General features: G+C 46.2%; 1 protein-coding gene across 1 annotated transcript; it reads right to left on the bottom strand.

Annotated features, from left to right (window-relative positions):
• Nucleotides 1-11,394: 11,394 nt before the first annotated feature.
• LOC139440616 (histone-lysine N-methyltransferase PRDM9-like) lies at nucleotides 11,395-19,319 on the bottom strand. The gene is made up of 9 exons (XM_071220443.1): nucleotides 19,166-19,319; nucleotides 18,661-18,762; nucleotides 18,168-18,439; nucleotides 17,680-17,747; nucleotides 16,407-16,600; nucleotides 14,410-14,873; nucleotides 14,031-14,241; nucleotides 11,720-11,752; nucleotides 11,395-11,537 (listed from the first exon to the last, which is right to left on the bottom strand). Exons 1-9 carry the CDS (start codon nucleotides 19,317-19,319, stop codon nucleotides 11,395-11,397), a joined length of 1,641 nt encoding a protein of 546 aa, XP_071076544.1.
• Between the last annotated feature and the right edge of the window lie 8,478 nt (nucleotides 19,320-27,797).

Here is a 27,797-nt window from a genome sequence, read left to right as displayed (position 1 = left end):
AAGAGAAGACAAAAACAGCGAGTGAAGGATGCTGTCATATCCTTTCCTGCATGAGGAAGACCTAAGCACGATGGCCCCTGTTTTTGCTTTGGTGGGTTGACAAAAGAGGGACACCCAAACCCCATGACCTGGAATAGTGACCTTTGTGTGCCTCTCCTGGTGCCAGGCTTGTGAAGAGTGCATATGTAAACACTGTAGATTTCCATCCCAGTGAGCTTGGCAACCCGGTCACCAACATGGTGACCTGCAGAAATGGCTTGATTTCCTGCACCATGACCTTCCATTATCAACCCCAGATTCTGAGACCTCTTGAGGGCACTCATTGGAAGGCATGATGTGTGGAAAAAGCTACAAAATCAAAAATAATTAGGATAGGGTACTGTGGTCAATGTCCATGATCCTGCCTAAGAACCACCACTCAGTGTCCCATGCCAGCTCTCCTCCCCAGAAATCCTGGATCCCTGTACCTAACACCATCTCCATGATTTCAAAACTCCTTCCACAGGAGCAGAAGGCTGAGAGGACATTGACATCCTGCAGTCGTGACCTTGGGGTGTTCATTTTCTCCACAAATTCAGGAAACTGGACAGCTTTCATGAGCCCTAAGAATATTAATCACACTGCACATTCACATTTGTATGAAAACTAGGCAAAATTGTGCTATCCAGACACTTCCTGAAACACCATTCTTGCCCAACAAGAGGGGTTAGTTGAAGCAGAGCCCTCCCAGGGGGAGGGGTGTGGGACACAACATAAATGGGGAAACAGACTTTGGAGGGAGAGAGTTGTTGACAAACGGAGGTGGTGTTCTTTACTGTCAATAAAGAAAAAATGGTGCAGTTGTGCCCACGTGTGTAATGAACAGAAAGCTCCAATTCAGACTGTAAATTGATGTCCTTCTGGATCAGGAAATGCGCTCCCTTTTTTTCTCTAAGTCACTATTTTCTTTAAAAAAAAAAAACCCGAAGTACCGAAGATGGCGGCAACATAGGTGGGAGCGGAGTCCACTTCTCCTCAACGCCAGGGAAATACCTAGCTGATCTGAGGAGCAGAGCGAACAGCCAACAGTATTCCAGCATATACGAAGATCAGAGACCAAAGATAGAGGACACTGAAAGATCTGACGGTAAGAAGAGTGCTGAAGGACAATAAGGTCCACGGGACCCAGGACCGCGCGGTACAAGGGCGGCAGAGGCGCCAGCCCTGGCGCAGGGGCTCCTGCAGGAGTCTTGGGAGAGGGCCAGTTTGCGCTGTGAGCAGCCAGGTGCTTGATTAGACCAGGGGGGCTTGAAAAGGAGGAATTTCTCAAAAAGAAAAAGAAAATAGAGACACTCAGGGGCTAATTAGAGAACTCTCGGTAGTAGCCGAGGCCCCTGGCGCCGCTCCCCCTCCACCCCTGGACTGCTACGCTCACCTGAGGTCCGGTCGCGCGCGCGAGCAGATTAGCGAACGGGACCCACACTTGAAACCCCGGAGGGGCGCCCACACCTGAAACCTCCGAGATAATTTGGAGCAGAGACTAGCTGCTCCACCCACAGGCCCAAAACCTCGGAACCCAGTGCCGCGTGATTCAGTCCCAGGGCAGCCCCGCCCGCCCGAGAGACTCAAGCCCCGGGCAGCTGGATCGGGCCCCCAAGCACAGAGCCTGTGGCTCAGCGGGCTGCGCGCGCTCACCAAGCACAGGGCCGGCTGGGTGCCTGTTTTCCAAATACAAAGCTGCTGGCGAGTGTCCTAACCCCAAGGCGGCTGAATCCGCCACCTGAGCGCCAGCGTTCCAAGCCCTGGCGGCTCGATTGGTCCGCCGGCTGCGCGCTCAGGGCACAAAATAACGTCACAGACCCAAAGCAGCTGGATTCCCCTGCTGCGCACGCACGCGTCACAAGCCAAAGCGGCTGGATTGGCTGATCAACAGACTGATTGACTGCCAGTGACCACACCTACAAAACAGCGAAGAGTGTGACCCAGGAAGAGAGAAAAGTGAAACTAATCCTTCCAACCACCCCCTCCAGTTGCACAGACAGGACTCCAGCAGAAATAACCTGACCGGTTTAAAGCCAACAGAAGATTTTTTTTTTTTTATCCTTTTTCTTTTTTTTCCTTTCCCCCTGAATTCCTTCTTCCTCTCTCTTTTTTTCTTTTTTTTCATTCCTTCTTCCTCCCATCCTTTACCATTTTTATGTCTTCTTCCTGCCTTCTTTTATCTATTTCTATGTTTTAATTTTTGCTAAAATTCCTTCTTATCTTGCCTCCGATCTTTCTTTATTCCTTCTTCCCTCCTTCCTTCCTTTCCTCCTTCCCTATTTCCTTTTTCCCTCCTTCCCATCTTTGTTTTGGTTTGTTTTGTGTGTGTGTGTGGTTTTTTTTTTTTTCTTTTCTTTTGCCCCCCCTTTCTCTTTTTCCCACAGGTGAGACAACAAAACCTGGAGTGCTGAAAAGACTAGAGTTAGACCGTGTTAAACACATAAACGTCAGCTCAAGACCAGTGAGCACAGGAGAGTAAGGAGACAGCACCACCGAATCCCATTGGCATTCTACCATAGAAGTTCATATCATAAATCCAGGGAGTCAGAACAAAGCAATTTAAGACGCAGAGGCAACAAGAAGAGCCTCACAAACAATGGGAAGACAAAGAAACAATTCCCAAATGAAAGGAAAGGAGGAAGCCTCAGAAAGAATACTAACCGAAAAAGAGGCAAGTCAACTATCAGATACTGAGTTCAAAGCAATGGTCATCAGGAAGCTCACTGAGCTCTCTGAGCTCAAAGAGAACTACCAGAAACTACAAGGAAACTACAATGAACTCACTGCAAACTATATCAACATGAAAAAGGAAATAGAAAATATCAACAAGAGCCAAGAGGAAATGAAGAATACAATTTCTGAATTGAAGAACACAGTAGAAGGAATTAAAAGCAGACTTGACGAAGCAGAGGATCGGATCAGCGAGCTGGAGGACAAAGTAGAAAAAAACACCCAGAAGGAGCAAGAAAAGGAAAAGAGGCTCAGAAAGAATGAAGAGGCAATAAGGGAAATGCAGGACAACATGAAACGTAACAATATCCGTATAATAGGAATACCAGAAGGAGAAGAAGAAGAGCAAGGGATAGAAAACCTGTTTGAAAAAGTAATGATGGAAAATTTCCCTAATCTGAGAAGAGAAAAAGTCACCCAAATCCAGGAATCACAGAGAGTCCCAAACAAGAGGAACCCAAAGAGACCCACTGCAAGACACATCATAATTAAAATGGCAAATTTCCAAGACAAAGAGAGGATCTTAAAGGCAGCAAGGGAGAAAAAGGAAGTAACATACAAGGGAGCCCCAATAAGGTTAGCAACTGACTTCTCAATGGAAACGCTCCAAGCCAGAAGAGAATGGCAAAAAATATTCCAAGTACTGAGAACCAGAGGCCTGCAACCAAGACTACTTTACCCAGCAAGGCTCTCAATCAAGATAGAAGACCAAATAAAGAGTTTCCCAGACAAAAGAAGTCTAAAAGAATACAGCTCCACCAAACCAGCTCTGCAAGAGATGCTAAAGGGACTGCTTTAAGGAAAGGAAGGAAAAGAGAAAGACAGAGGAACACAGGTAGGAAATAATGGCAATGAATAACTACCTATCGATAATAACCTTAAACGTAAATGGATTAAATGCTCCAATCAAAAGACATAGAACAGCTGAATGGATAAGAAAACATGACCCACACATATGCTGCCTACAAGAAACCCATCTCAGGACAAAAGACTTACACAGACTGAAAGTGAAGGGCTGGAAACAAATCTTCCAAGCAAATGGACAGGAAAAAAAAGCAGGGGTAGCAATACTCATATCTGACAAAATAGACTTCCAAAGAAGGGCCATAAAGAGAGACCCAGAAGGTCACTTCATAATACTCAAAGGAAGAATCCACCAAGAAGACATAAACATTGTAAATATATATGCACCCAACATAGGAGCACCCAAATACATAAAGAAAATCTTGGAGGATTTCAAGAAAGATATTGACAGCAACACAATTATAGTAGGGGATTTTAACACCCCACTATCAAAAATGGACAGGTCTTCCAAACAAAAGATCAACAAAGATATTGTGTCACTTAACAATACCTTAGAGGAAATGGACTTAACTGATATATACAGAGCTTTTCATCCCAAAGAAGCAAAATACACATTCTTTTCAAGTGTCCATGGAACTTTTTCAAAGATAGACCACATGATAGGACACAAAGCAAGCCTCAACAAATTCAAGAAAATTGAAATCATATCAAGCATCTTCTCTGACCACAAGGGTCTGAAACTAGAAACCAACCCCAAGGGTAAAAACCCAAAACACTCAAAAGCATGGAGACTGAATAGCATGCTATTAAACAATGAATGGGTCAAGAATGAGATTAGGGAAGAAATCAAAAACTTCCTGGAAACAAATGAAAACGAACTCACAACAACCCAAAACCTATGGGACACAGCAAAGGCAGTCCTGAGAGGGAAGTTCATAGCAATACAGGCCTACCTTAAGAAGTTAGAAACAGTTCACACAAACAACCTAACCCTACGCCTACAAGAACTGGAGGAACAACAACAAAGACAGCCCAGAGCAAGCAGAAGGAAGGAAATAACCAAGATCAGAGCAGAACTAAATGACATAGAGACTAAAAGCACAATTGTAAGGATCAATGAATCCAGGAGCTGGTTCTTTGAAAAGATAAACAAAATCGACAAGCCTTTAAGTAGGCTCATCAAGAAAAAAAGAGAGAGGATCCAAATAAACAGAATTAGAAATGAAAGTGGAGAGATTACAACTGATACCACAGAAATACAAAGGATCGTAAGAAATTACTATGAAGACCTGTATGCTAAGAAATTTGAAAACCTAGATGAAATGGACACATTCCTAGAAAAATATAATCTTCCAAAACTGAATGAAGAAGAAGTAGAAATCCTGAACAGACCAATATCAGCAAAGGAAATTGAAGAAGTCATCAAGAAACTCCCATCACACAAAAGCCCTGGACCAGATGGTTTCACAGGAGATTTCTACAAAGCATTTAAGGAAGAACTAACCCCTATCCTTCACAGACTATTCGAAAAAATCCAAACTGATGGAAGACTCCCAAACTCTTTTTATGAAGCCAACATCATCCTAATCCCAAAACCAGATAAAGACACAACGAAGAAAGAAAACTTCAGGCCAATATCGCTGATGAACATAGACGCTAAAATTCTCAACAAAATATTAGCAAACCGCATCCAGCAATATATTAAAAAGATCATCCAACATGACCAAGTGGGATTCATCCCAGGGATGCAAGGATGGTACAATATTCGCAAATCAATAAACATAATACATCACATCAACAACAGCAAAGACAAAAATCACATGATCATATCAATAGATGCGGAAAAAGCATTTGATAAGATACAGCACCCATTTCTGATAAAAACACTCAGCAAAGTGGGAATAAAGGGAGCAGTCCTCAACATAATTAAGGCCATATATGAGAGACCTACAGCCAACATCACACTCAATGGACAAAAACTTAGAGCTTTCCCACTAAGATCAGGAACTAGACAAGGATGCCCTCTCTCACCACTCCTATTCAACATAGTATTGGAAGTCCTAGCCACAGCAATCAGACAAGAAAAAGCAATAAAAGGCATCCAAATTGGAAAGGAGGAAATGAAACTGTCACTGTTTGCGGACGACATGATAGTGTACATGGAAAACCCTATAGACTCCACTCAAAAACTACTCGACCTAATAAATGAATTTGGCAAAACAGCTGGATACAGAGTCAATACTCAGAAATCAAAGGCATTCCTGTACACCAGCAACGAAACTGCAGAAACAGAAATCAGGAAAAAAATCCCATTCGATATAGCAACAAGAAAAATAAAGTACCTAGGAATAAACCTAACCAAGGAGGTAAAAGACCTGTACTCAGAAAACTACACAACACTGAAGAAAGAAATTAAGGAAGATACAAACAAATGGAAGCATGTACCATGTTCATGGATTGGAAGAATCAACATTATCAAAATGGCCATACTACCCAAAGCAATTTATAGATTCAATGCAATCCCTATTAGAGTACCCATGACATATTTCACAGATATAGAACAAACATTGCAGAAATTCATATGGAACCATAAACGACCTCGAATAGCTGCAGCAATTTTGAGAAAGAAAAACAAAGCAGGAGGGATCACAATACCTGATATCAAACTGTATTACAAGGCCACTGTAATCAAAACAGCCTGGTACTGGCATAAAAACAGGCACATAGACCAATGGAACAGAATAGAGAGCCCAGAAATAAACTCAAGTCTATACGATCAATTAATATTTGACAAAGGAGGCAGGAGCATAAAATGGAGCAAAAACAGCCTCTTCAACAGATGGTGTTGGGAGATCTGGACAGCTACGTGCAAAAAAATGAAACTCGATCACCAACTTACGCCATACACGAAAATAAACTCAAGATGGATAAAAGACTTAAATATAAGCCGTAACACCATAAAAGTCCTTGAGGAAAACATTGGCAGGAAAATCTCAGACATTCCACGCAGCAACATCCTCACAGACACATCCCCTAAAGCAAGGGACATAAAGGAAAGAATAAACAAATGGGACCTCATCAGAATAAAAAGCTTCTGCATGGCTAAAGAAAACAGCACCAAATTACAAAGAGTACCAACAGTATGGGAAAACATATTTGCCAACGATACCTCAGACAAGGGCCTGATCTCCAAAATATATAAAGAACTCACTCGACTCCACTCCAGGAAGACAAACAACCCAATTAAAAAATGGGCAAAGGACTTGAACAGACACTTCTCCAAGGAAGACATACAGAGGGCCCAGAGACATATGAAAAGATGCTCAGCATCACTAGCCATCAGAGACATGCAAATTAAAACCACAATGAGGTATCATCTCACACCAGTCAGAATGGCCAACATAAACAAATCCACAAACAAATGTTGGAGAGGATGTGGAGAAAAGGGAACCCTCGTGCAGTGTTGGTGGGAATGCAGACTGGTGAGGCCACTGTGGAAAACAATATGGAATTTCCTCAGAAAACTAAAAATGGAACTGCCCTTTGACCCAGTAATTCCGCTGCTGGGATTATACCCTAAGAACACTGAAACACCAATCCAAAAGAATCTGTGCACCCCAATGTTCATAGCAGCACAATTTACAATAGCCAAGTACTGGAAGCAACCGAAGTGCCCATCAGCAAACGAGTGGATCCAAAAACTATGGTATATTTACACAATGGAATTCTACGCAGCAGAGAGAAAGAAGGAGCTTATACCCTTTGCAACAGCATGGATGAAACTGGAGAGCATTATGCTAAGTGAAATAAGCCAGGAAGTGAGGGACAAGTACCATATGATCTCACCTTTAACTGGAACATAAGCAATAGAAGAAAAAAGCAAACAAAATATAACCAGAGACATTGAAGTTAAGAACAATCTAACAATAGCCAGGGCGGGGGTGGGGGGTGGGGGCGGGGATAGTGGGAAGAGGGTATTACAGGAACTACTATAAAGGACACATGGACAAAACCAAGGGGGAGGGTGGAGAGGGGGGAGGGAGGTGGGTTCACCTGGGGTGGGGTAGAGGGATGGGGAGAAAAGGCATACAACTGTAATTGCATAACAATAAAAAAAAAAAAAAAAAAAAAAAACCCTGAATATTATCAGAAAAAAAAAATCTAATCATTCAGGTGTTTGAGAAGAGAGAAGATGATGGCATCTTACCTGTTTTTGAGAATATTGCAGTTGCTGGGATAGTAGATGTTTGAGAAGGAGACACTCTGTCAAACAGCTGGAGCTTGCCGAGCAGGGCAGACACTGGCATATTCCAGGTGTTTGATATAACTGAACAGCCAGGCTACTCCAGCTATGTGACAGCATTACAGGTGCTGGTATGCTGCAGAAGTCTGAGAACTTTACAGATGCTGGAAGAGTACAGGTGAGTGAGAGCACAGCAGATGCCGTGGTAGTCCAGGTGCATGAGAAGAACACTGGAGATGCTGAGGAGGTCCCTGTTTTGGAGAAAACCGCAGGTGCTGAGAACAAGTACTGGTGTGTGAGAACAATGAAGATGCTGGGGTAGTCCGAGTGTTTCAGAACACTGAAAAATCTGGCATAGGCCAGGTGATTGAGAACACTGAAGATGCTGAGGAATTCCAGATGTTGAAAAATATTGCTAGGGTTGGGATCATCCACATGTTTGAGATCCGCTTGATGCAGGGATATGCTAGGTATCTAGGCACTATTGCCAACTCTGGAAGAAATGAGGTGCCCGAGAAGGCAGAAGATGCTGTGAAAAGTGCAGGTGTATTTGGAGGATACAGATAGCGGTGCAGTTCATGTTTACAAGAACTCAGAAGGTGCTGGAATATTGTGAGTGTTTTTGGAGTATCATAGAGGGAGGAAGAGGGCAGGTGTTGGGAGCAAAGTGAAACTAGGATACTCCTGGGTTTTGAAAACACTGCAGAAGCTGGAATAGTCCAGGTGTTTTGGTTCCTGGAAAGTTGAAGATGTCCAAGCATCTGTGAACTTCAGTCATGCTACCTCTGGTCCAGGTGCATGGGAAAACTGCAGATGCAGCGACATCCTTGGTGTTTGAGATCATTGCAGGCGCTGAGTTAGTCTTCATTTTCAGCACTTGGCATACGTTGGGAAGAGTCCAGGTCTTGAGAAACACTGCGGATGCTGGGAGAGTCTAAGCATCTGAGAACACTGAAGGTGGTGAAATATTGCAGGTGTTTGCACATGTTACAGGCTCAGAGAGGATTCAGGTGTTTGAGAAGAAAAAGTCGCAGAAGTCCTCCAGGTGATTGAGAACACTGCTGAGGCTGAAATACAGCAGGTGTTTGAGAACCCCGAAGATGCCAGGAATATTTTGTGTGTTTGAGTTCCTTTAAGATGCTGGATTGCCCCGGTGTTTGACAACTTTGAGACCCTGTAGAGTCCATGATTTTGAGACTTTGCAGGCACTGGGAATTTTCCAAGAGTTTGAGAACACTGTGGACCCAGTGTAGTCTATGTGTTTGACAACATTGGATAGGGTGTGAGTGCCAAGGTGTTTGAGAACATTGCACACTCTGAGATAGCAGAGACACTGCCAACACTGCTATGATTGGATGTTTCAGATCTTGCACATGCTGAGATGCGCTCGTGTTTCGGAAACACTGAAGGTGCTGGGATCCTCCACAGCTGAGAACACTGCAGATGCTGATTTAGCACAGGTATTGGAGAACATAGCAGAGGCTGAAGTAGCCCCTGTGTTTTAAAGCTCTGTCGAAGCTGGGATAGTCCAGGTGTTTGAAACACTGCAGTCGCAGCAATTGCCCAGCTGTTTGCCAACACTGAAGATGCTGAATCATCCAGGTGTTTGAGAACACTGCCAACAAGGGGACGGTACCCGAGATTTGAGAGAAAGAGCACAGGGATAATCCAGTTGCTGGAAGAAACTGTAAATGCTGTACTATTCGATGTGATGAGGGGGCAATTGTGTTCGTAGTGATTGTCCAGACTTTGAACATGAAGACATTGGGATAGTCTTGGTGTTTTCGATGCGGAAGTCCTGGCATAGTCACGTAGTTGTAGAATATTGCCGACGCTGGATTGTTTTAGGAGTTGAGAACATTGCAGGAGATGTGAATAATCACAGAGTTTGAGGTAGGTGCTGGATAGTCCAGTGTTTCAAGCACTGAAGATGCTGAGATCCACCTGTGTTTAATAAGATCACAGTCTCGGTGATGGCTTAGGTGTTTGGGCTGCCGAGCGGGCTGGATTTGTCCAGGTGATTGAGGCCACTGAAGATGAGGGAATAGCCCAGGTGTCTGAGGACAGGGCAGATGCTGGAACAGCCAGGTATTTGAGAACATTGCTACACTGAGAGAGACCTGATATCTGAGCAGAAGAAGATGCTGGGACACTGCCTCTGTTTCAAAGCAGTGCAAATGCTGGCAGACTTTAGAGTTTTAGAATCTAAACCTGTGTGGAAGAATCCAAGTGTTTTCTCAAACATTTCTGATGCTGGATAAAACCGTGGTGTTTTTGAAACATACAGGCCTTGACAAGGCTCAAGTGTTTGAGAAACCAGAAAAGGCTTGACTATTGCAGGTGTAGCGGAATATTGCCGATGCTGGAAGAGTAAAGATGATTGAGAACAAAAAGATGCTTATTCACCAGTTGCTAGGGAACATGGCAGACACTTGGGTATGCCTGGTGTTCGAACACTGAAGATACTGGTGACTACCCAAGTGTTTGTTTGAGATCATTGAAGATGCTGTGATGTACTGGTGTAAGCAAACAGTGAAGACACAGAGAAACTACGGCTGTTGAGCACTTTACAGATGCTGGTGCACTCCAGAAGTTTGAGAGGTTTCCAGACGCTGGAATAGACCAGGCAAGTGAGAACACTGCAGGTGTTGTAATAGTCCAGGTCTGTGAAAACCCAGAAGATGCTGGGAATTTATTAGGGGTCCTGGACTGTGGTCACAAGTTGTCCTTGAAAATCAGTTGACGACCCCCTCAGATTTCCTTTCAACTCCTGTGTTGCAGTAAAGCTTAGGGTGTGCAGACAAGGGCATTTCCCAAGGGCCAAGTACATTGTTAGCCAGAGGACTAATGGGCTCTGGCTAACCTGAAGCTTCTCCTCCTCAAGGTGACCCAAGATCATTCTAAATGCTTGGTCCTGGAAGGACCAGCGGTGCTACTTTCAGTGACTCCTGAGAAAGAGTAGGATACCTGATACATTGCTGGCCTGACGTGGCTCTACAGCACGTCTCCATTTCTCACAAGGTCAAATACCGGTATGAGGACTGTCAGGTGATTTGCCTGTGCACCCCTTGGCTACATGGCAGCCCGGTCCTACATATATGTCAGTGGAGTCTTCCCACCAGTATGCCTGGAAGGCTCCCTGTCCTTTATGAACATCCACAGTGAGCTACACTGATCTTTGACAACTTGTGTGTTCCTCTTCTGAAGACTCCTCAGTAGACGTCTGTGCATGTGAGCTGTATTTTTTTGTGGTTGTGATGATCAGGCTGTAGGGCCTGGCAGGTCTGGGTGGGCTGATAAGCCTTGCGCAGTGACTCGTGCTGTGTGTTAATCTCCTTGGTGCCTGCGGAAAGTGTGGCCATACGTGTTTAACTAGACATTGTGGGGCAAGAGCAATGTTATGAAAAAGGCCATAACCCCAAAGAGAATAAGCCCCAACAGGTTCACAAGAAAGATGCCAAGTGATTGCTCTCATTGGCTGGTGTGTGTCCTGATTTCCTGGAGTCTGCTTCCATTGGCTGGTGTCTGGGCCCACGAGCCGGGACAAATGTACACTGAGTACACCACACAGTGACATCTCCCCTCTCTTGTTGGTTTCAACCAGAGAGTACACTGATGGTGACCAGGTGTTGATGAACATCTTGTTGTGCCGAGGCACCAGTGATGTGAGCCGTGGTCACATTGTAGGTGTTCTCATCGCTGGCTGTGTCCATTGCTGTGACTTGAATCCTGGTGGTACCTGAAGACGTGGAGGGGACAGGAATAGATGTCAACAAGCAGCATGGCAATGCAAATTAGCAGGGAAATCTGAAATGCAACATGTTCCCTTTTCCTATGGATGTTAGCACTACATATGAAGTGACATGAGCAGCAAAATCAATCCAAGAATTGTAACAATATCAACGTTATTTGTTTACTCACCTAGAAACAGGGCTTCTTCTGACACGGCTGTAGCTGTGGGGACACAGTCCCTCATGAACATGAAACTGCCAGGGGCATGAGAGAAGGGGATGTGGCCATCGGACGTCTCACATCTCTGCCTCTCCATATGCTCCCAGGCTTTCTGTCCTTCTTTCCCTAACAACGTCAGGGGCGTCCTGCCTGGTACTGTCCTTGTGTCAGAAGCTGGGGCTGAGCACATAAGCCAGGGAAGAGAGCTGGGTGGGGGCAGTGCTTCCTGGTGCCTCAAACCAAGACTCAAGCCAGCTGGTGTCACAGGGATAGGCGAGTGTCCTCAGCTGCCTGTCACAAGACAAAAGACTTGGAATCCCGCATGTATCAGGCTCACTGATTCCATGGAGCATCCTTCTTCCACCTGAGGAATATGGGTCCAGCTGCTGACAGGTGTGTGATAGGGGAACGTAAACACCCAGCTCCATGCACTAGGTTATTTGAACCACGCCAACTATGCAAGCAAGGCTGAAACACAAGAGCCTGATTATGATTCAGTTAGGGATCCCAACACAACTTTCACAACACAGGTCAGCCGTGCTGTGAAGGTGGGTCTGCACAAGGGCAGGAGTGACAGGAGGAGGGTTTGGGGAACATCTTGGGGGCTGGCAGCCAAGCTAGGAATGTGTTTTGTGGAAGTAGGGAGAGGGAACACATTTCTACACATCTTGAATCACTCGGCTGGTTAGGAGAGTTTCAGGGCCAGTAGTGATGGAAGGGGTGGTTTACGCAGCCTATTGTATTTCAGTTCTGGCCCCTCTGCCAGCGTTATACCAGGACTCTGCCCTTCTGCCATGGCCCATGCCGAAGGCACAGTACTATGAAAATTTGGGGGTTCTCTCATGGGGACTGCCCAGGGAAGGAAAGAAACTCAAGACACACAGCTTTCTTTAGAAATAGAAGGGGGAAAAGAGAGAGCAACAGTGGGTACCGCTTATGGAAATCTATGTTGTTTATATAGACACCCTTCACAAGCCTGGCCCCAGGGGAGGAACACAAAGGCCATCCTTCCCTCTCATGGAATTTGGGACAGTTCGGACAGAGGCTGTCCCCAGGCTCATTTCTCAGCCAGGGCTGGGCAAGGGGATTTTCCACAGGTTTTACTTACTACAATGTGCCTGTATCTTGTGAACAATAGGGGGCTGCCCAGGTTCAGTGGCACAGTGTGGTGACCTGCAGAGAGAGAAGTCTGCAAACTCATGCACCCTGCTCAGGGCAGCCGAATCTATGTGGAGAAACCAGTGATGTCTGCTCAATGACTGAATTTGGACCCAGCCCTCTCCCCCATCCATATCTTCCCTTTTCCAGCATTGAAGGCCAGGAAGCCTTGACCACTGAAAGCATTATAACCAGAGGCTTGTGACAGCTTCTGCCTCAATTTGAAGTGTCAAGGCAAAAGGCTGCTGTTGCCCTTGCCACGGCACCAAATAGAGAACTGGCACAGAATGGTTGAGAATCTTGCTTTGGCTCACACAGTTGGAGGGGGCATTTCTGACACTCAGACATGGTAAGGACTGAAGCACAGTGTGGATGCTGTGAATCACGATTTGCAGACACTGAAGGCAAGCAAGGAATGAAGCAGATCAGGTGCCCAGAGGCGGCCTGGCTGACGTCGAGGCACATGCGCGCGCACACACACACACACACACACACACACACACACACATCCCTCCCTGCCCTTCACCCCTGAGTCTCAGAGTTCTGAAGACACCAGGACAGGATGCAGGAGAAGCCAAGGGAAGCGTGGGGTGTGCCCAATAAGGAGCAAAAGCCCCAATACCCGGGACCCTAGGGAAGTCCCTTTCCCGGTGAGTCTGCCTCCATTCCCTTTCCCTGGGCAGTACCTAACTAGATTGACTCCACCCTCAGGCCTTTGCAGGAGTTCAGTAGCAGTGGCTGACCATATGGGTTCTCTGTGGTCCTCCTGGAACTCTATATCTTCAGTGATAGGGAGAATGAGGTATCTGGGCTTCCAGTTAGTGTTGCAACAGAATTTATTAGAACACAGGATGGAAAAACCAGGAGTACATTGGTGTTGACATTCCCACAGTGACTGCAGAACTGTTTGTCTGTCACATCTCTTTTCATGGGTGCAGAGGGTTTCTTTAACAAGTGCCTTGTCTACTGATGACACTCTTGGGGAGAGTAAGGGGCCAAGTCACTTCAGCTGAACTCTGCTCAGAGCTGCGGTATGAAGTGTGTGGGCTACATTTGTATTATGGCACGTGAGGGACTACTCAATGCTAATCACGTATCGACCTCTATGAAAAATTGGGGCTACTTCTTGTAGAGTGTCTCTTCTGGTGTCTCATGAGATATGACTTCTGTGCAAAGCCTCGCCCACAGTCCCTACAAGTGTAGGGCTTCTCCACAGTGTGCGTCTTCTGGTGTAAGGTGAGACCTGACTTCGACGAGAAACAGTGCCTACACTGCATGCAAACATAGGGTTTTGACCCTGAGTGGGTCCTCTTGTGTTGCACCAGAACTGATTTCTCTGTGTATCCCATCCCACAGTCTTTGCAAACATAGGTTTCTTCCCTTGAATGAGTCCTCTGGAGGGTCATGACATCTGACATTCCTGCAAAGCCCTGTCCCCACTCCCTGCAAGCATTGGCCCTGTCCCCTGAGTGTGTATTCTGGTGTCTCTTCCACTGTGACCCATCACTGAAGCCTTGCCCACATCCTCCATACTTGCTAGTTACACTTCTAGGCACTCCTCCTCCCACAAATAATATTCCTGAATCCTCTTGATGCACTTTCTGCAGTATGTTCGGCTCTTCCTCCACGATTCTCCCACCCTCACTAGAGCTCCCCTTGGGTCCAGTGGGTGTTGTCAACAAGGCTCCTGAACGTCCCCCCTGTCTGATCCTTTTAAGCAAAGATTGGGCCCCCTTTTTGACCTCTTGACCTTCATCCTTGTCATTCCAGCTCTGCGTATCAGCATCTTGCTTCTGCTGACTGTGATCCCCTGAGCTGGGTTCCACTGATTGGAGGTGTTCTCTTGCAGATGTTCCCGGGCCAATCAGAGAGGGGTGACGGCGTTTCACATGTTGGCAGAGCAATTTCTTACTGGAGAAGGTCCGAGGGCAGGATGAACAGGGGTGCATCTCTGGTTTTGGTTGTACTGAAAGAGAAATTTGTGGTCAGCGCACATGCTGACAAGCCTGCCAGCATCACACACTTGTCTCCTGGACAGAAGGACAGCCCTACGAATCTATCTCATTGTGCTGACAATGAATGCAGCCTCTGTGTCCCACAAAGGATTCCTTCACAGTCTATTTTCCTTTTCATTCCCATGCACTGCCTCATCTTCAGGTATGCACAAAGCCCACATTAATTGTCTTTTCTACAAAGTTCCCAGACCAGGGACTTTCTAGCACCATCAGAGTCCGCTTGACAACCTCTATGGATGGAACTGCAGTGACCTTTCCCATATATATGTATTTTCTAGGTAGTGTTAAAGAGAGTAACTGGAGGCCCCAAGAGGAAGGGGCCTCCATTTTCTCTTTTCCAACATCATAAAAGAAAATTATGTCCTCCCGCAAACCTCTCACCAAGTGTCCACCCCTGATTTCATTCCCTGTGAGGCCAGTGCAAAAAAATAGTTATACTGATTTCTAAATATTCCTCCAAACATGCTTCTGACCCTGCTGACTCCCATACAGCTCCAACTGAACAGCCATACTCTGCCCCTTTGGAATGACGTAATCTCTGAGGGGGTCCACCACTGATATTTATTTTCCAAAAATTAGCGACACAGAATCTTAAAACAGAGATACCCCACTCTGCACTGGAAGACTGCACGATTGTCTCATCTCACTCAGAAAAATCCCTAGTGGCTGAGGTTATAGCATAGGCACTGCATTTTCCAGCTGCTAGGCATCCATCTGACTACCGTTCCTACTCTCTGTGTCCAGACTGAGACCTGAGTGGCCTCAGCCAGCTCGGTGCCCCACCTCACATCTTTCCTGCACTAACCGGCCCCACTGTTGCAATCCTTCGCCCACAGGTATCATGGTAAGTGTTATCTCCCGAGAGAGCCCTTTCCTGGCCATCTGCCACACCGCACCGCCCCCCAGCCGCCCGCACTCATAATGATATCTAGGCACTTGTCCTGCATTTGTTTTCTCCAAGCACTAATCTCTGTGTAATATTAGGCACATGCAAGCACGTGTACCCAGTTATCCGTCCTTCATCTGACAGCAGCTCAAGAGCCCTCCAGCACCTGTTTGGCTGTTATTAGCAATTCAACGCACAACTAAGTAAAATGATGATTCAGTGCATACAGATATACACATTTCATTTAGATAGACAAAGGACATTAAAAAGAAACAGCAAAATATGTTCAGAAAAATTTCTTTGTTGTCAAAGCTGGTTCTAACCTTCTGCACAGGGCAAATAAGCCCTTCAGTGCTATAGGCATTGGCATATTTGTGCGTGCATCGTTTTAAAAATTGGAAGAAAATTACATATATAAATATTGTCCCTAAGGATGAAAGGTATATGGGCTGAACCCTTGATTGATGAAGCGTCTCACTGGAAAACTTACTCACTTTACAGAGGATTTCACTCTACTTCAGTATTGGTCCATGACAATTTCTAAGGACAGACCTCTATTTTTTTTTTTCCACTTTGAAGAAACACAGTGGTGCCCCACTTGTCCCAGGTGGAAGCTCTCTCTTCCACTTACCGACTCCGTTGATGCCCAGCTGCTGGGCATACTCGTCCCCATACCAGACCAGCAGCTCACAGCCTGGCCTGATGACCTGGCAGGTTCGGTAGAATATCTGCCTGTGATATTGAAAGGCCACCAGGTTCTGCTCTTCATCATGCCGGGCACAGTTCACATACCTGGGATTGAGGCAGATGAAGGGAAAGAAACCATAGCAGTGACCTGTCACAACCACGTGTGTCTCAACCTCATTGACACTTCAGGTCCTCAGGCTTCCCACTGAGACACAACACTCCCGGGTAACCTTCTGTTCAGTGCCTGAGCCTCTGTCAGAACGTCAGTTAGAATGCCTGTCTCCAAGACCTGCTTACAGTGCCCCTCCTCCCTGGTACCATTTTCCAAAGTCCAACTGCAGACTTAAGCTCCAGCCTGACTGGCCATGAAGTCCAGTGAGCTCTGCCTTCTCTAAACGCTAATCAAATTTTCTTTCACACCACAGAACGTGGAGCTTGATCTAGGCTCTGCTTCCACATTAGCTCACAACATTCGATTCCCAGCACAAGTTCATCTTCTCTTGACAGGCCTTTCTCCAATCTCCCCCACACCGTACCTGGGGTACTTTTCACTTGTCCCCACCAGGTTCCCATAGCAACTTGGATCTCTCTGTGTCTTAGTGAAAGAACACAGAATAATAACGGTCTACACTCTCTTCCCACAGTTAAAAGGGAGCCTCTGAGGAGAGAGGCCCATGAGCGTTCCTCCGCAGGCCTCAGAACACAGTTCTAGTTAGAACAAATGCTGGGATGCATTGGCACTGGGCACTCCTCAAAAATTTGGAACACTACACTTAAGTGTTTCTAAAAGCAATTGCTTCTTGCCTGTCTGCAATGAGTCCTCCATGACAATACAAGTTGTGTAATATGTTCAAACAATGAACTCATGTGTGTAACCTGGAACACAGTCAGTGTCAATAGAAGTGCAGTCCAGTGTCCCTGGGGATTCGTGGTTCCTGCAGGTTTTCCCTAGGGTCCAAACTTTGTCTGGCATAGGGATTTATAGTTTCAGGACATGCGCTTTTTTTTTTTTTTTTACCTCCTTGTCTCTAAATACCTCTTGATTTGAAAGAGTACTGTGTAGAGAACAAAGAGGAACAGACGATTGGGGAAGAAAACTGAGGGAGGCATGATGACAGGGAAAGAAACATGGGCGGGTGGGGGATGAGAGTCCTCACTGGCACCCGGATACCTAAAGACCTTACCTCATCCAGTTGGAACAGGATTTGTCCTCTCCATCCACGTACTCACAGCAATTACTTCCTTTGGTGATCTGTAGGGTAGAAAAAGAAGTTAAAGATCTTTTTGTTTTTATCCTTTGGTGGGGAGGTAATGGTTCAAAGAGTTGTTTTACTCTACTGACACTAAGGCTCTTTCAGCCCGCCTGGGGATTCACCTGCCTCCTGTGACCACAAGATATTTTTCTTGCTTGTCATCTACACATCCAAGTCGGTCTGTCCAAGGAGGGCAGGAGCCCCAAAAGGGAGAAGCCTCTCCTTTGTGTCTGCACATCTTTGACCCTACTTCTGCTCTGACCCTTAAACAGGAGCCCCATGCTCATGCAAAATCCACCCAGTACACAGTGCTAGCCATATTATCCTCAGCCATGTGTAGCATGGGAGGCGAGGACCCACCAAGCCACAGAAGGGATGTGGGAAGCCAGAGAACAGGGTAAGAGGAAAACACTTCTCACCACCCAGGCGTATCCACTCCTGGATGCCTCTTCATCTTGTGTGACCTGGCCCTCAAAAGGGCCAAAGCAGAGACCCACCGGCAGATCAGATGCCTCATTCCACACTCCAAGCCCAGCGTGAGGGATGCCTGATGGTCCAATTCTCAAGCCAGGGGGCAGAGTGAGAGCTGAGCGATTGGGATGCCCCTTGTCCACTGCAGTGTCTTTTATAAATGTAGGGGGCCCATGCACAGGACAGCTGTCAATGAAGAAGTGCTGACACTTCTCACAATCTGCAGGTGAGAGGAGCAGGGATCAGGAAAGGTATAGGGCATGTCCTTGCCCATGAAGAGCTTCAGAGACAGCCCAGGAACTCACATCACAGAACCTCCATTCTCTACTCTGGGTGGAAGGGAATTCTCCACTGGGGGAAGGGAATGATTTATGGAACAAAAGACTACGTGAAATCACTATACCAAGACATGCCATGCTATTGTGTGAGAGGGTCACTTACAGAGGTAGTCATCATCCTGGGGCTCGCTGACCTCTTCGTACACATGGCCCCTTCCTTCTCGTAGGCCATACCTCTTCGTGTCAGTATCGTTTGTCCTCCGCTCTAAGTTGGAGAAGAGCAGGTGAGCAGGGTTGGTGGCATCTGTAGTGTTAGTCTCCCTGTGAACTAAAAACGCACAGTGTCCTCCCATCAAAATTTCCTCCTTCCTTCCTCATCGTCACAAATGCATTTATTGGACAATTGCATGTGTCCATTGTTTTGGATTTAACTTAATGCCTTCAAACAAGATATGAGCTATGTATTCTTAGTTTCACTTTACACATTAGCATTCAGGGGCTCAGAGAATTTAAAAGGTTTGGCCAGAGCTCCTGTGCCAACTTCAGTCTCAGCTCCATCCAGCATAAATCCAGGCCAATCTGTAGTGCACTCCACACAATGAGGCTATACTTATCAGCTGTTCTAGAGGACTTAGAGGAACTGTAGTGCCCAAATTACTTGCTCTTACCCAATTCTTTTCTGGAGTGCTCTGCAGAGATACTTGCTTCTCCAGGAGGGGTCACTGGTTTCTGGCCCTGCTCTGAGTCACATTTGGTCAGCAAAATTATTCTTCCGGACAATTTCTTGAACTTAGATTCATTACTAAACGGTGTCCTGGGCATTGCCTTTAATGTAAGAGTCACATACCAAAAGATCACATGCACTTATTTAATTCTTACCACATATTTTCCCATGTATGGCTTTAACTGCTACTTCAACAAGTCTTGGAAATGCCTGAGGAGGATGAATATTACAGGGAGGAAAGAGGGCCCATATGCATACCGAATTCAACTAGAACCCATGTCTTAAGGAAGTTTTCTTTTAAACTTCTCTATCCTAGTGAGAGTGAGGGATATGGGACAACGAGATATGGGACAACTCCTGGCAGAGTTGGCGGAGACACACGTAGACAATAAAGGAAATGATGCCCATTCACTAATCTTTATAACTAGGGAAGAATACTTGTACTTGGATTAGTTGGACCCCAAGGTTCTATTTGAATAGAGTTGTACCACTGGTAATGAGTTGTCTTCAGTTTCATGATCTATAACATGCTAATTCATAGTTTTGTGGTGACCATGACATATACAGTTGACCACTGACATGCTTTGTGAGCACCTAAGACCTCACAGTCTGAATGTGAGATTATGGCCGTGCTATCAAGTTACCCCTCAGCTGACTTCATATTTCACACCTCAGGATAAATTATCTTCAGTGTTCATTGACCCAATCTAGTTTAAACTGTAATTGTGAAATCATCCATGCAGCAACTTTTCAGGGGGCCCTCAGGGCCATGAGACTTTCCAGATGAATCAGGTATGGACCGGCCTCTCAAAGAGCTCACAATGCAGAGGCCAGGCAGGCTTAACAAATGACTCCAAAGAGGAAAATGACTGGCCTAATTAGCACTCAGAGAAAGAAGCTGTTACTTCCTCCTACATGGATGCACATTGGAAGTCAGTTGTAGACGGATGAGTTTCCGTCGAGTAGTGTGTAAATCTGTATGAAGTCTACTGAGTTACTTGCAATCCTTAAGTCATTGAATTACTTGTTTTTCTATCATGGAACGTGATGCTGCCCAGGGATGGCAGCTGCTTTCCTTGCGTGGGACACTGTGATGCTGGGGAGCCTATATCCTCCATCATCTAGGACCACCCGCTGTACAAATAGCCTGTACATCAATAGTCTGCCCTCAGTCAGAGAAGAAAGAAAAGTTCTTTTCAGTAGAAGAAAAGAACTGTGGTTGAAATCGTCAATCTGATGAAAGATATAGTGGTATATGGATATGATGGTGTAAACATTGTAAAACTGTGACAGTCTTAATGAGTTTTGAAGCACTTTAGAGGAGGTATGGGTTGGAATGCACTAGCACTGACACAGTGATCTGATACATAAAACCAAACATTTCTGTGTGTCGGAAACTCTTGGCATGTTCCTACTCTTACCTGCATTTGTATCCATGGGAAAGATTTTTTTTTTTTTTTGTTAACACACTTTGGGAAATACTCACCCTCTGTCCCCTTCTGAAGGTCACCCCAGAACGTTTGACTACAAGATAATGAAAAATCAGTGTTTCAATAGGAATGTGTTTCCAAAATCTGGAGATGCTAATTAAGTACACAAAATTCTGCATCAGAGACTAGACCGTGGCCAGTGCAAGGATGTTTGGAAAATGTTTTCAGAGCTATCACTAAGGCCTATGCTTCTCTTGTGGGCGTCGCCTAGTATTATTCAAATACCGAATTTCAGCGGAGCATTATCTGGGCTTTTCCCTTTGTTCATAAGCTATCTCTAAAAATAAGTTGGCCTTTCAGGACAAAAACATAATAAAGGTCCTGTATCCTTGCACATAGTCCATTTATGTAACAAGACCCTCTCTCCAATCTCACTTCCTCCTTCCAACTGTCCTGGCCCAGGCTCATGGCCCTGTGATAGGCTTGTCTCCTTTATTTCTTACCTTTGTACCACCTACCTTAATCATTCGTTCTGGTCAGCCTCAGAAATTCCTAGGAACAGGGTCTCTAGTCTCTTTACCACAGCATCAAAATTCCCATCAAGTTAAAGATATCACCTTGACTTCAGCTGTGTTTCAACTCCAGACCCATGAAAGTGGGCCGCCCCTACCTAGCACTGGCTCATGAAACCAGAGAGGATGACAAGATGGCTGACACCAGGAAGTGATACAAAACCCAGCTACTACCCCCTCTTCCCACAACCGCAACTTCCTTAGTCACCATGATTAATAATTTTACCCACATGCCCCCATGGTCGTCATCTGGGCATTCTAGTCAATTCTCACAGCCAGACTGACAGCCTTCCCTCATGATGACAGCTATTCCAAAGTAGGTATGTGTATTATACATTTTTATGTTTGCTACATTTACTGCTTGTTAACATATGTATAAGTATGCATAGTTACTTTACACATTTACAAAATTTACACGAACAGCCCCTTATTTTACAGTACTCTGATTTGTATTTTGTTTTAATTGTTGAATAGCAAAGACTTCCCTTGTTGCCTCCTGATATGCGGCCTGACCTAAATAAACCAGGTCCACGTCAGAAGGACAGCTCTGTTTCCTCTGGGCCCTTACCTTGCTGCCTCAGAACACATTCTTCATCAGAAGCCTCACTGTCCTCCACCGGGAGTATCGTGTAAAACATGCGTTGACACATGAAAGCTGGATGGGGGCTCCGAGACCTGGATAACAAACAAAAGCTTTCTCCTGAAAGTGAAGGGCTTGAGGGAGGATCACCCACCACAGAGCCATCGCGATTGATGCCGATGGGTCGGCGAAGATCAGGACAAGGCGCTGTGAGCTCTCCATTGCCGGTGCCAGCTCAGCTCTGACACAAAGGTGCAAAATTCACCCAGGTTGGTGTCCACACATAAGAGAGCTGGAAGCAGATAGAGCTACCTAAGCCAGAGCCAGCCTAGTAGCCCATCATGTTTACCGCTGCTCCAGCTCCCCTTACCACCACCCCATTACAAAGGCTGCAGCGCCTATGGTAACTACTTTTCATGTTCCTGTACTGGCTTTTCTCCCAGTTCCCCATCACTTCCCTCTTTTCCCTGGTGAAGTGATTGGAAATGTCCTTCAAAACTTCTTTGCCATGGAGAACATAATAGATCTCATCAGTAATTGAGTGATGTGAGTGAGAACCTGGAGAGGGCCTTCTCTTCCTCCTCAGTGCAAGGGGCAAGCTGAAGCCACTGGTGGTCTCTGCTCAGTGAAGAGGAAGCTCTCTGTCCCTGCCTCTACTTGTGTCCAGGTTGCCTCGGGACCCCAGACCTGCTCCAGTTTCACTGACATTGTTGTGCAAGGCTGGGTCCTATCGTCCCCATGAGTATTCCGTCCCATGCCCAGAGAGGTCCAGCCCATTATAGGGGTGTGGGCATAGCGTTGGGGCAGCTCTTTCAGCAGCGCTGTCCCTCCGAGTAATCTTCCTGGTTTCTAAGAGAGGGAACTCTGCGCCCTCTCTTAGGTTTGCACTGCAGTGTTCTGCGACCCCAAATCTCTGCTACCCCCCCGCCCACACCATGCATCTGAACATGCTCAGAGAGGACCAGTGCTGCTGCCAGGTGTTGGTGCAACTCACGTTGGCCCTGTCACGTGGAACACTGTTCACACCCTTACCTAGTGCAATACAAACAAGGGCAGAGGCTCCACCTGGCATGTCTGGTGCCGTCTGATTACTGGTGCTTCCCTGTGGCCAGCCCTGTCCCTCTTGGTAGAGTCCCTGGTCCCTGAGACTACCCTGGGACTTCTCCCCAGTGACCTCACAGCAACATAGGAGGCCCGGTCCTCCTTTCACCAGGTTCGCACTGCATAAGCACATGGTGGGCCAAGCTAGAGGCCCGGTGACATCGGAGTTCTGGGGCAGCTCTGCACCCGTGCTGGCCCCAAGCTCTTCAGGGACGCTACCACTCACTGTCGGCTTCTGCACCCGTTCTCGCTGATTCTTCCTCAGTGCGCTACTGTGGCACTATATCAGTGTTCCTGTTCCCCAAGCCTCGAGGACGAGAAGCCTCAGGAAGGAGAAATGGTGCAGAGTGCTGAGCACCTTCCGCCCCTTTTCGCAGACCATCCAGAGAGGGAAGACGTGGGATGGATGCGGCATAAGGCGGGGGGCAACACTGAGCACCCCACCGTGGTGTGCAGCGTTCCCGCCCTGACCCCATCGAGGTCGCCTCAGCAGAAGCTTGTTCTCTAGAACAGAGGCTCCCCCGACCTTTCGGAGGGTCTGCGATGGCGATAGAAAACGCACCTTTACCAGCGAAGGGGTTCTGGATTTCAACCGGGGTCCTGAAGTAAAACACGTGAGAGGCTGAAGCAGGCTCTAGGAGTCAGAAATCTCTTAGAGCCCAGGACTTGGGGTCCTTCAGGACAAGAGCTGGGGCCATTCAGTCTGAGCGCATGTGCGGTACTTATGGGGACAGGCTTCGCGACCTCTGAGGCTGAGTGGATTTGGTGTCTGTCAGTATGGGCTTTTGGTCCACTGACATTGCGTACCCCAGAACACAGGCATTCAGGGTGTCTGAGTAAGGGGAGATTAGGTCTTTCTGCGGGATCAGTGGGTGGGGTGGCCCGGGATGAGGAGATTGGGGTTTTCCAAATGTTTGGGGGTGTAAGCTCTTGGGGGATCCAGTGTTTTTCAGGGCGAGGATGTTTGGTGTCCTCCATGTAAGCGGACAGGTGGGGACCTCGAGGCTCAGGATGAGGTTACCTAGGCTCGCTTAGTCTGGGCTTTGAAGGTCGAGGCCTAAGGGTTTCACACAGCAAAGTACCCCATTTACCCGTCTGTCCCATGGAGCTCCTGCTGCGCAGCCACTCTTGGAGTAGGGTCCCCTCACGACAGCTGGTCTCCCTGTCCTCCGAAGGCGTGATGTCACAGAGGGCGAGGTTCCTGGAGGTCAGGCCGCGTGGTCGCAAGCCACCAATCAGCGCTCTGATCAGGGTCCCTGCCCACCAGTGGGTGGTAAGAAGAAGCTGAGAGGGCGGGGCAGGGAGTGGAACCTGTCTGTGAGATCTGTGCTGGGACTGGTTGGAGGAAGACGCGTCCCACCCCGCCAGGATTGGCTGTTCTGCGCCTGGCGCGTGCCTTTCACTCAGCCTCAGCCAGAAGCAGCGCGGCATGGAGGTTTGCGCGGCATGGAGGTTTCCACGGCTTGTTTTCCAGAGGCTGATGAGGGAGGGACCCGCCGTGCAGCAGCACGGAGCCCCGAGCCTGGGCAGGTCTTTAGGGTGGACGTGGCCCTCCTGCCGCCTGACAAGTGTCTTTGTTCCACCAGACTGTGGCTGGGATCTCCAACTTTCCTCTAGGCCCTGGTGCCCTTCCTTGTCAAGCCCGCTATCCGCAAGAGATGCATAAAAGTGAGGATGCACTCAATACTGCATTGCTTTCCGGGAAAACTGATGAGTCACGAAATTCTGCCATACACTTCATAGACACGAAATAACTTCCACAGTGTTTAAAGATTCAAACACAAGAAGTGGAGCAACAAGTGACCTAGGAAAACCAGGGGGAGAAGCACCGATGTCAGTAATGGGTATGTGAAAGTAACGCAGGTCTAAAAAGGATTCAAGACAAGATACAACTAAATGGAACACGCACGCGCGTGCGCGCACGCGCGCGCACACACACACACACACACACACACACACACACACAAACTCTGCGAAATCCTACAAGTATTTTACAGAAAAATGGAGCATCTAATCTACGGACATGTGTCCACAGACCAGAGCCACTATAGCTGCTGCTGGCTTTCATGGAATAAAATGGGGAGAGGATTCCTGGACCTTGCCTCTTTTGGACCACAGAAATATAACTTCATGTCCATGGATTGGAAACAAGCCAACTAATGGAAATTATTAATTATGTAATGGAAGTCATATCTGGTTTGACTTTTTCTTTAATTCCTTGGGGGTCAGAGCTCCGTGCAGTTTGATTTTCTGGCATCTGGTTGTTTACGGATTTTACATTGGTTGTTTTCCTCCTTTTGCTTGTGCAAGGAAGCACAGGCTTTCTACGTACACCTCCGTCTTGGCTGGAACCTGTCACTATTTCTTAAACCAAGTATTCTATCCCTTGATCTCTTTCTTCCCCTTTCAGTACCTCTGACATGAGAATATTGTTACATTTCATCTTGCCCCATCGATTCCTTAAAGTACCCTCCTGCTTTTTAACTATTATATCTTTTGCTGCTCTGATGAGGTTACTCTTTTCCTACCTTGTTTCCTACTTTGCTGATTTGATCCTCTGCTTTATCCAGCCTACTCATTGATTATTCCTTTGGTGTATTCTTTATTTTAGATACGTTATTCTTTATTCATGCCTTGTTCTTTTTCATGGTTTATATGTGTCTTTTCATCCTGTTGAGCATCCTTGTTTCCATTACTTTGAATTTACCAGTATGTTATTTTGCTGGTTTTCTGGACATTCCTTCTGTTCTTTCATTTAGGAAAATAGTTCTTTCTCTATTTCTGTCTGTCTGTTTGTGTTTGTTTCTACGTATTAAAGACCCGCTATGACTTCCAGACCTGGTTGGGTGTCCTTCTGTAGCAGATTCCCTTTGGGTTTCAGTGGTGCAGTCTCCTTTTCACCTGAGTTGCGTGCTCTAGGAATGACCGTTGTATACTTAAGTGAGCCCTCCTGTTGTGGTTTTTGTTGATTGCTGTTGTCCCATTTGCTGTCTCACTTAACACTCAGGGTGGTTGGTTTTAGGTGGAGGGAGAATCATTGATGTGGGAGAGAATCACTGATCAGTTGCCACCCCTCTGTGCCCCGACTGGTAATGGCACCTGCAAGTATTTTACGTGTGTGCCCTGGGTGGGAATTGAAACAGCCGTCTTCTAGTATGGGGTATGATGTTCCAACCCATTGAGCTCCCACTTGATTTATTTTTAATTTTCAGTGATATTGTTTACCTCTGGATGTTGTACTTGGTAGTTTTCAAACAGCCAGTATCTTCTCGATCATGGAATGTAGCTTTACCTTTGTTCATATTTCAGCAACATTCTTGAAATTTCTTGTAACTTATTATACACAATTAGTTCTTATTTTACCTCTGTGAATCCCAGCATCTGAAGTTCTTTTTGTGCAGGTTCTCACTTGGGCGTCTTTTTATAAATGAGCATATATGTATGCATATGTATTTATTTATACAGACACATATGTACATTTATAAATATGCATGCATATTGCCCTGGCTTATGTGGTTCAATGGATTGAGCACAGGCCTGGGAGCCAGAGGGTCACTGGTTCGATTCCCAGTCAGGGCACGTGTCCCAGTTGTAGGCCAGGTCCTCCGTAGGGGGCGCGTGAGAGGCAACCACACATTGACGTATCTCTCCCTTTCTTTCTCCGCCCCTTCCCATCTCTCTAAAACTAACTAAGTAAAATCTTTAAAAAATAAATAAATATGTATGCATATTTATTAATGTACAAATACATTTATGTATGTTTAACACATAAGTAAATCCACATGTAAAGTTAATAAATATAGTTTCTACATGTGAATAATTTTTGTCGTATATACACTTTATACTCAAAATATAGTTCATGTGTCGTGTGTGTGTGTGTGTGTGTGTGTGTACCATGTTTCTTGGAATGATAATCTGTCAAAATTATTTTGCAGCTGACATGTTAGAAGTGTTCTTCCAGACAGCACTGGTTTTGGAAAAACCCTGAATGACTACCATCCAGGACTACTTTAAACTCCATTCTGGTCTTAATCATTTGTCAGATAATTATTTTGTATGCCCTCAGTGAAAGCACAGCTCTTGGTTCTGGTTCTCCGAGGACACACTTTGACCACCTACACAGCAAAAAGTTCAAGGTAGCAATGTTTCTGACTGCTCCCTGAGAAGATGCAGACCTATTTGTCTCTCTCCCACCATTTCTCTAGACATGCCATCTGTTGGGGTCTCAATGGTAGGTGGAAGCTCTTTCCTAAGAAAACTCTATGTGTGCCATGCTTACCTCCTGTTGCCAAATGGCTGAGCACTGGTCACCTGCATTGGGCAAATGCCATCAAAGCGAAAGTAAACTTCCGAGCCCTGATTTTCAACCCTCGTTGAGTTTCTGGCCCCTGAGGAAATCTTCATTTTTGCCTTTGTATGATGTCACTAGAAGATTATTTAAATGCTTTGTCCAGCATCCTAAATTGTTTTAGTGGAAGGTTCAGCAAAAGTGTCTGACCAGACAGCCAGTAACAAAAGCCTGCATAGGTGGTTCTGATGTGTTCACGTTATTATTGCCCACTCTGTCTGAAAGGGTCTGTGAAGTTAATCATTTAGTATGGGTGAAAGAAAATTACATCTGCAGAATCCAAGGCTTTCTAACCCAATTAATTTCAGAAGGTGTTCACCAAAGATATTCCAGTTCCCAGGACTAGGGGACAATTTAGGATTATAAGACACCACTGCAGTCACAACATGGGTGAAAAATAGCCAACAAAGCCAGCAAACACAGGTTCTGCTCAGAATGGCCGCCAGTGCTATGCTGAGTTTTTTTTTTTTCTTTCTAGGTATTTAACCCACTCAAGTGCCATATGAGTTAGATAGAATTATTATTAGTACCATGACGGAGGTGAG

The sequence above is a fragment of the Desmodus rotundus genome, chromosome Y (assembly GCF_022682495.2).
Source record: "Desmodus rotundus isolate HL8 chromosome Y, HLdesRot8A.1, whole genome shotgun sequence".
Classification (NCBI taxonomy): domain Eukaryota; kingdom Metazoa; phylum Chordata; class Mammalia; order Chiroptera; family Phyllostomidae; genus Desmodus; species Desmodus rotundus.
Note: the sequence above shows the minus strand (reverse complement) of the source record. Positions and strands in the feature narration are given on the sequence as shown.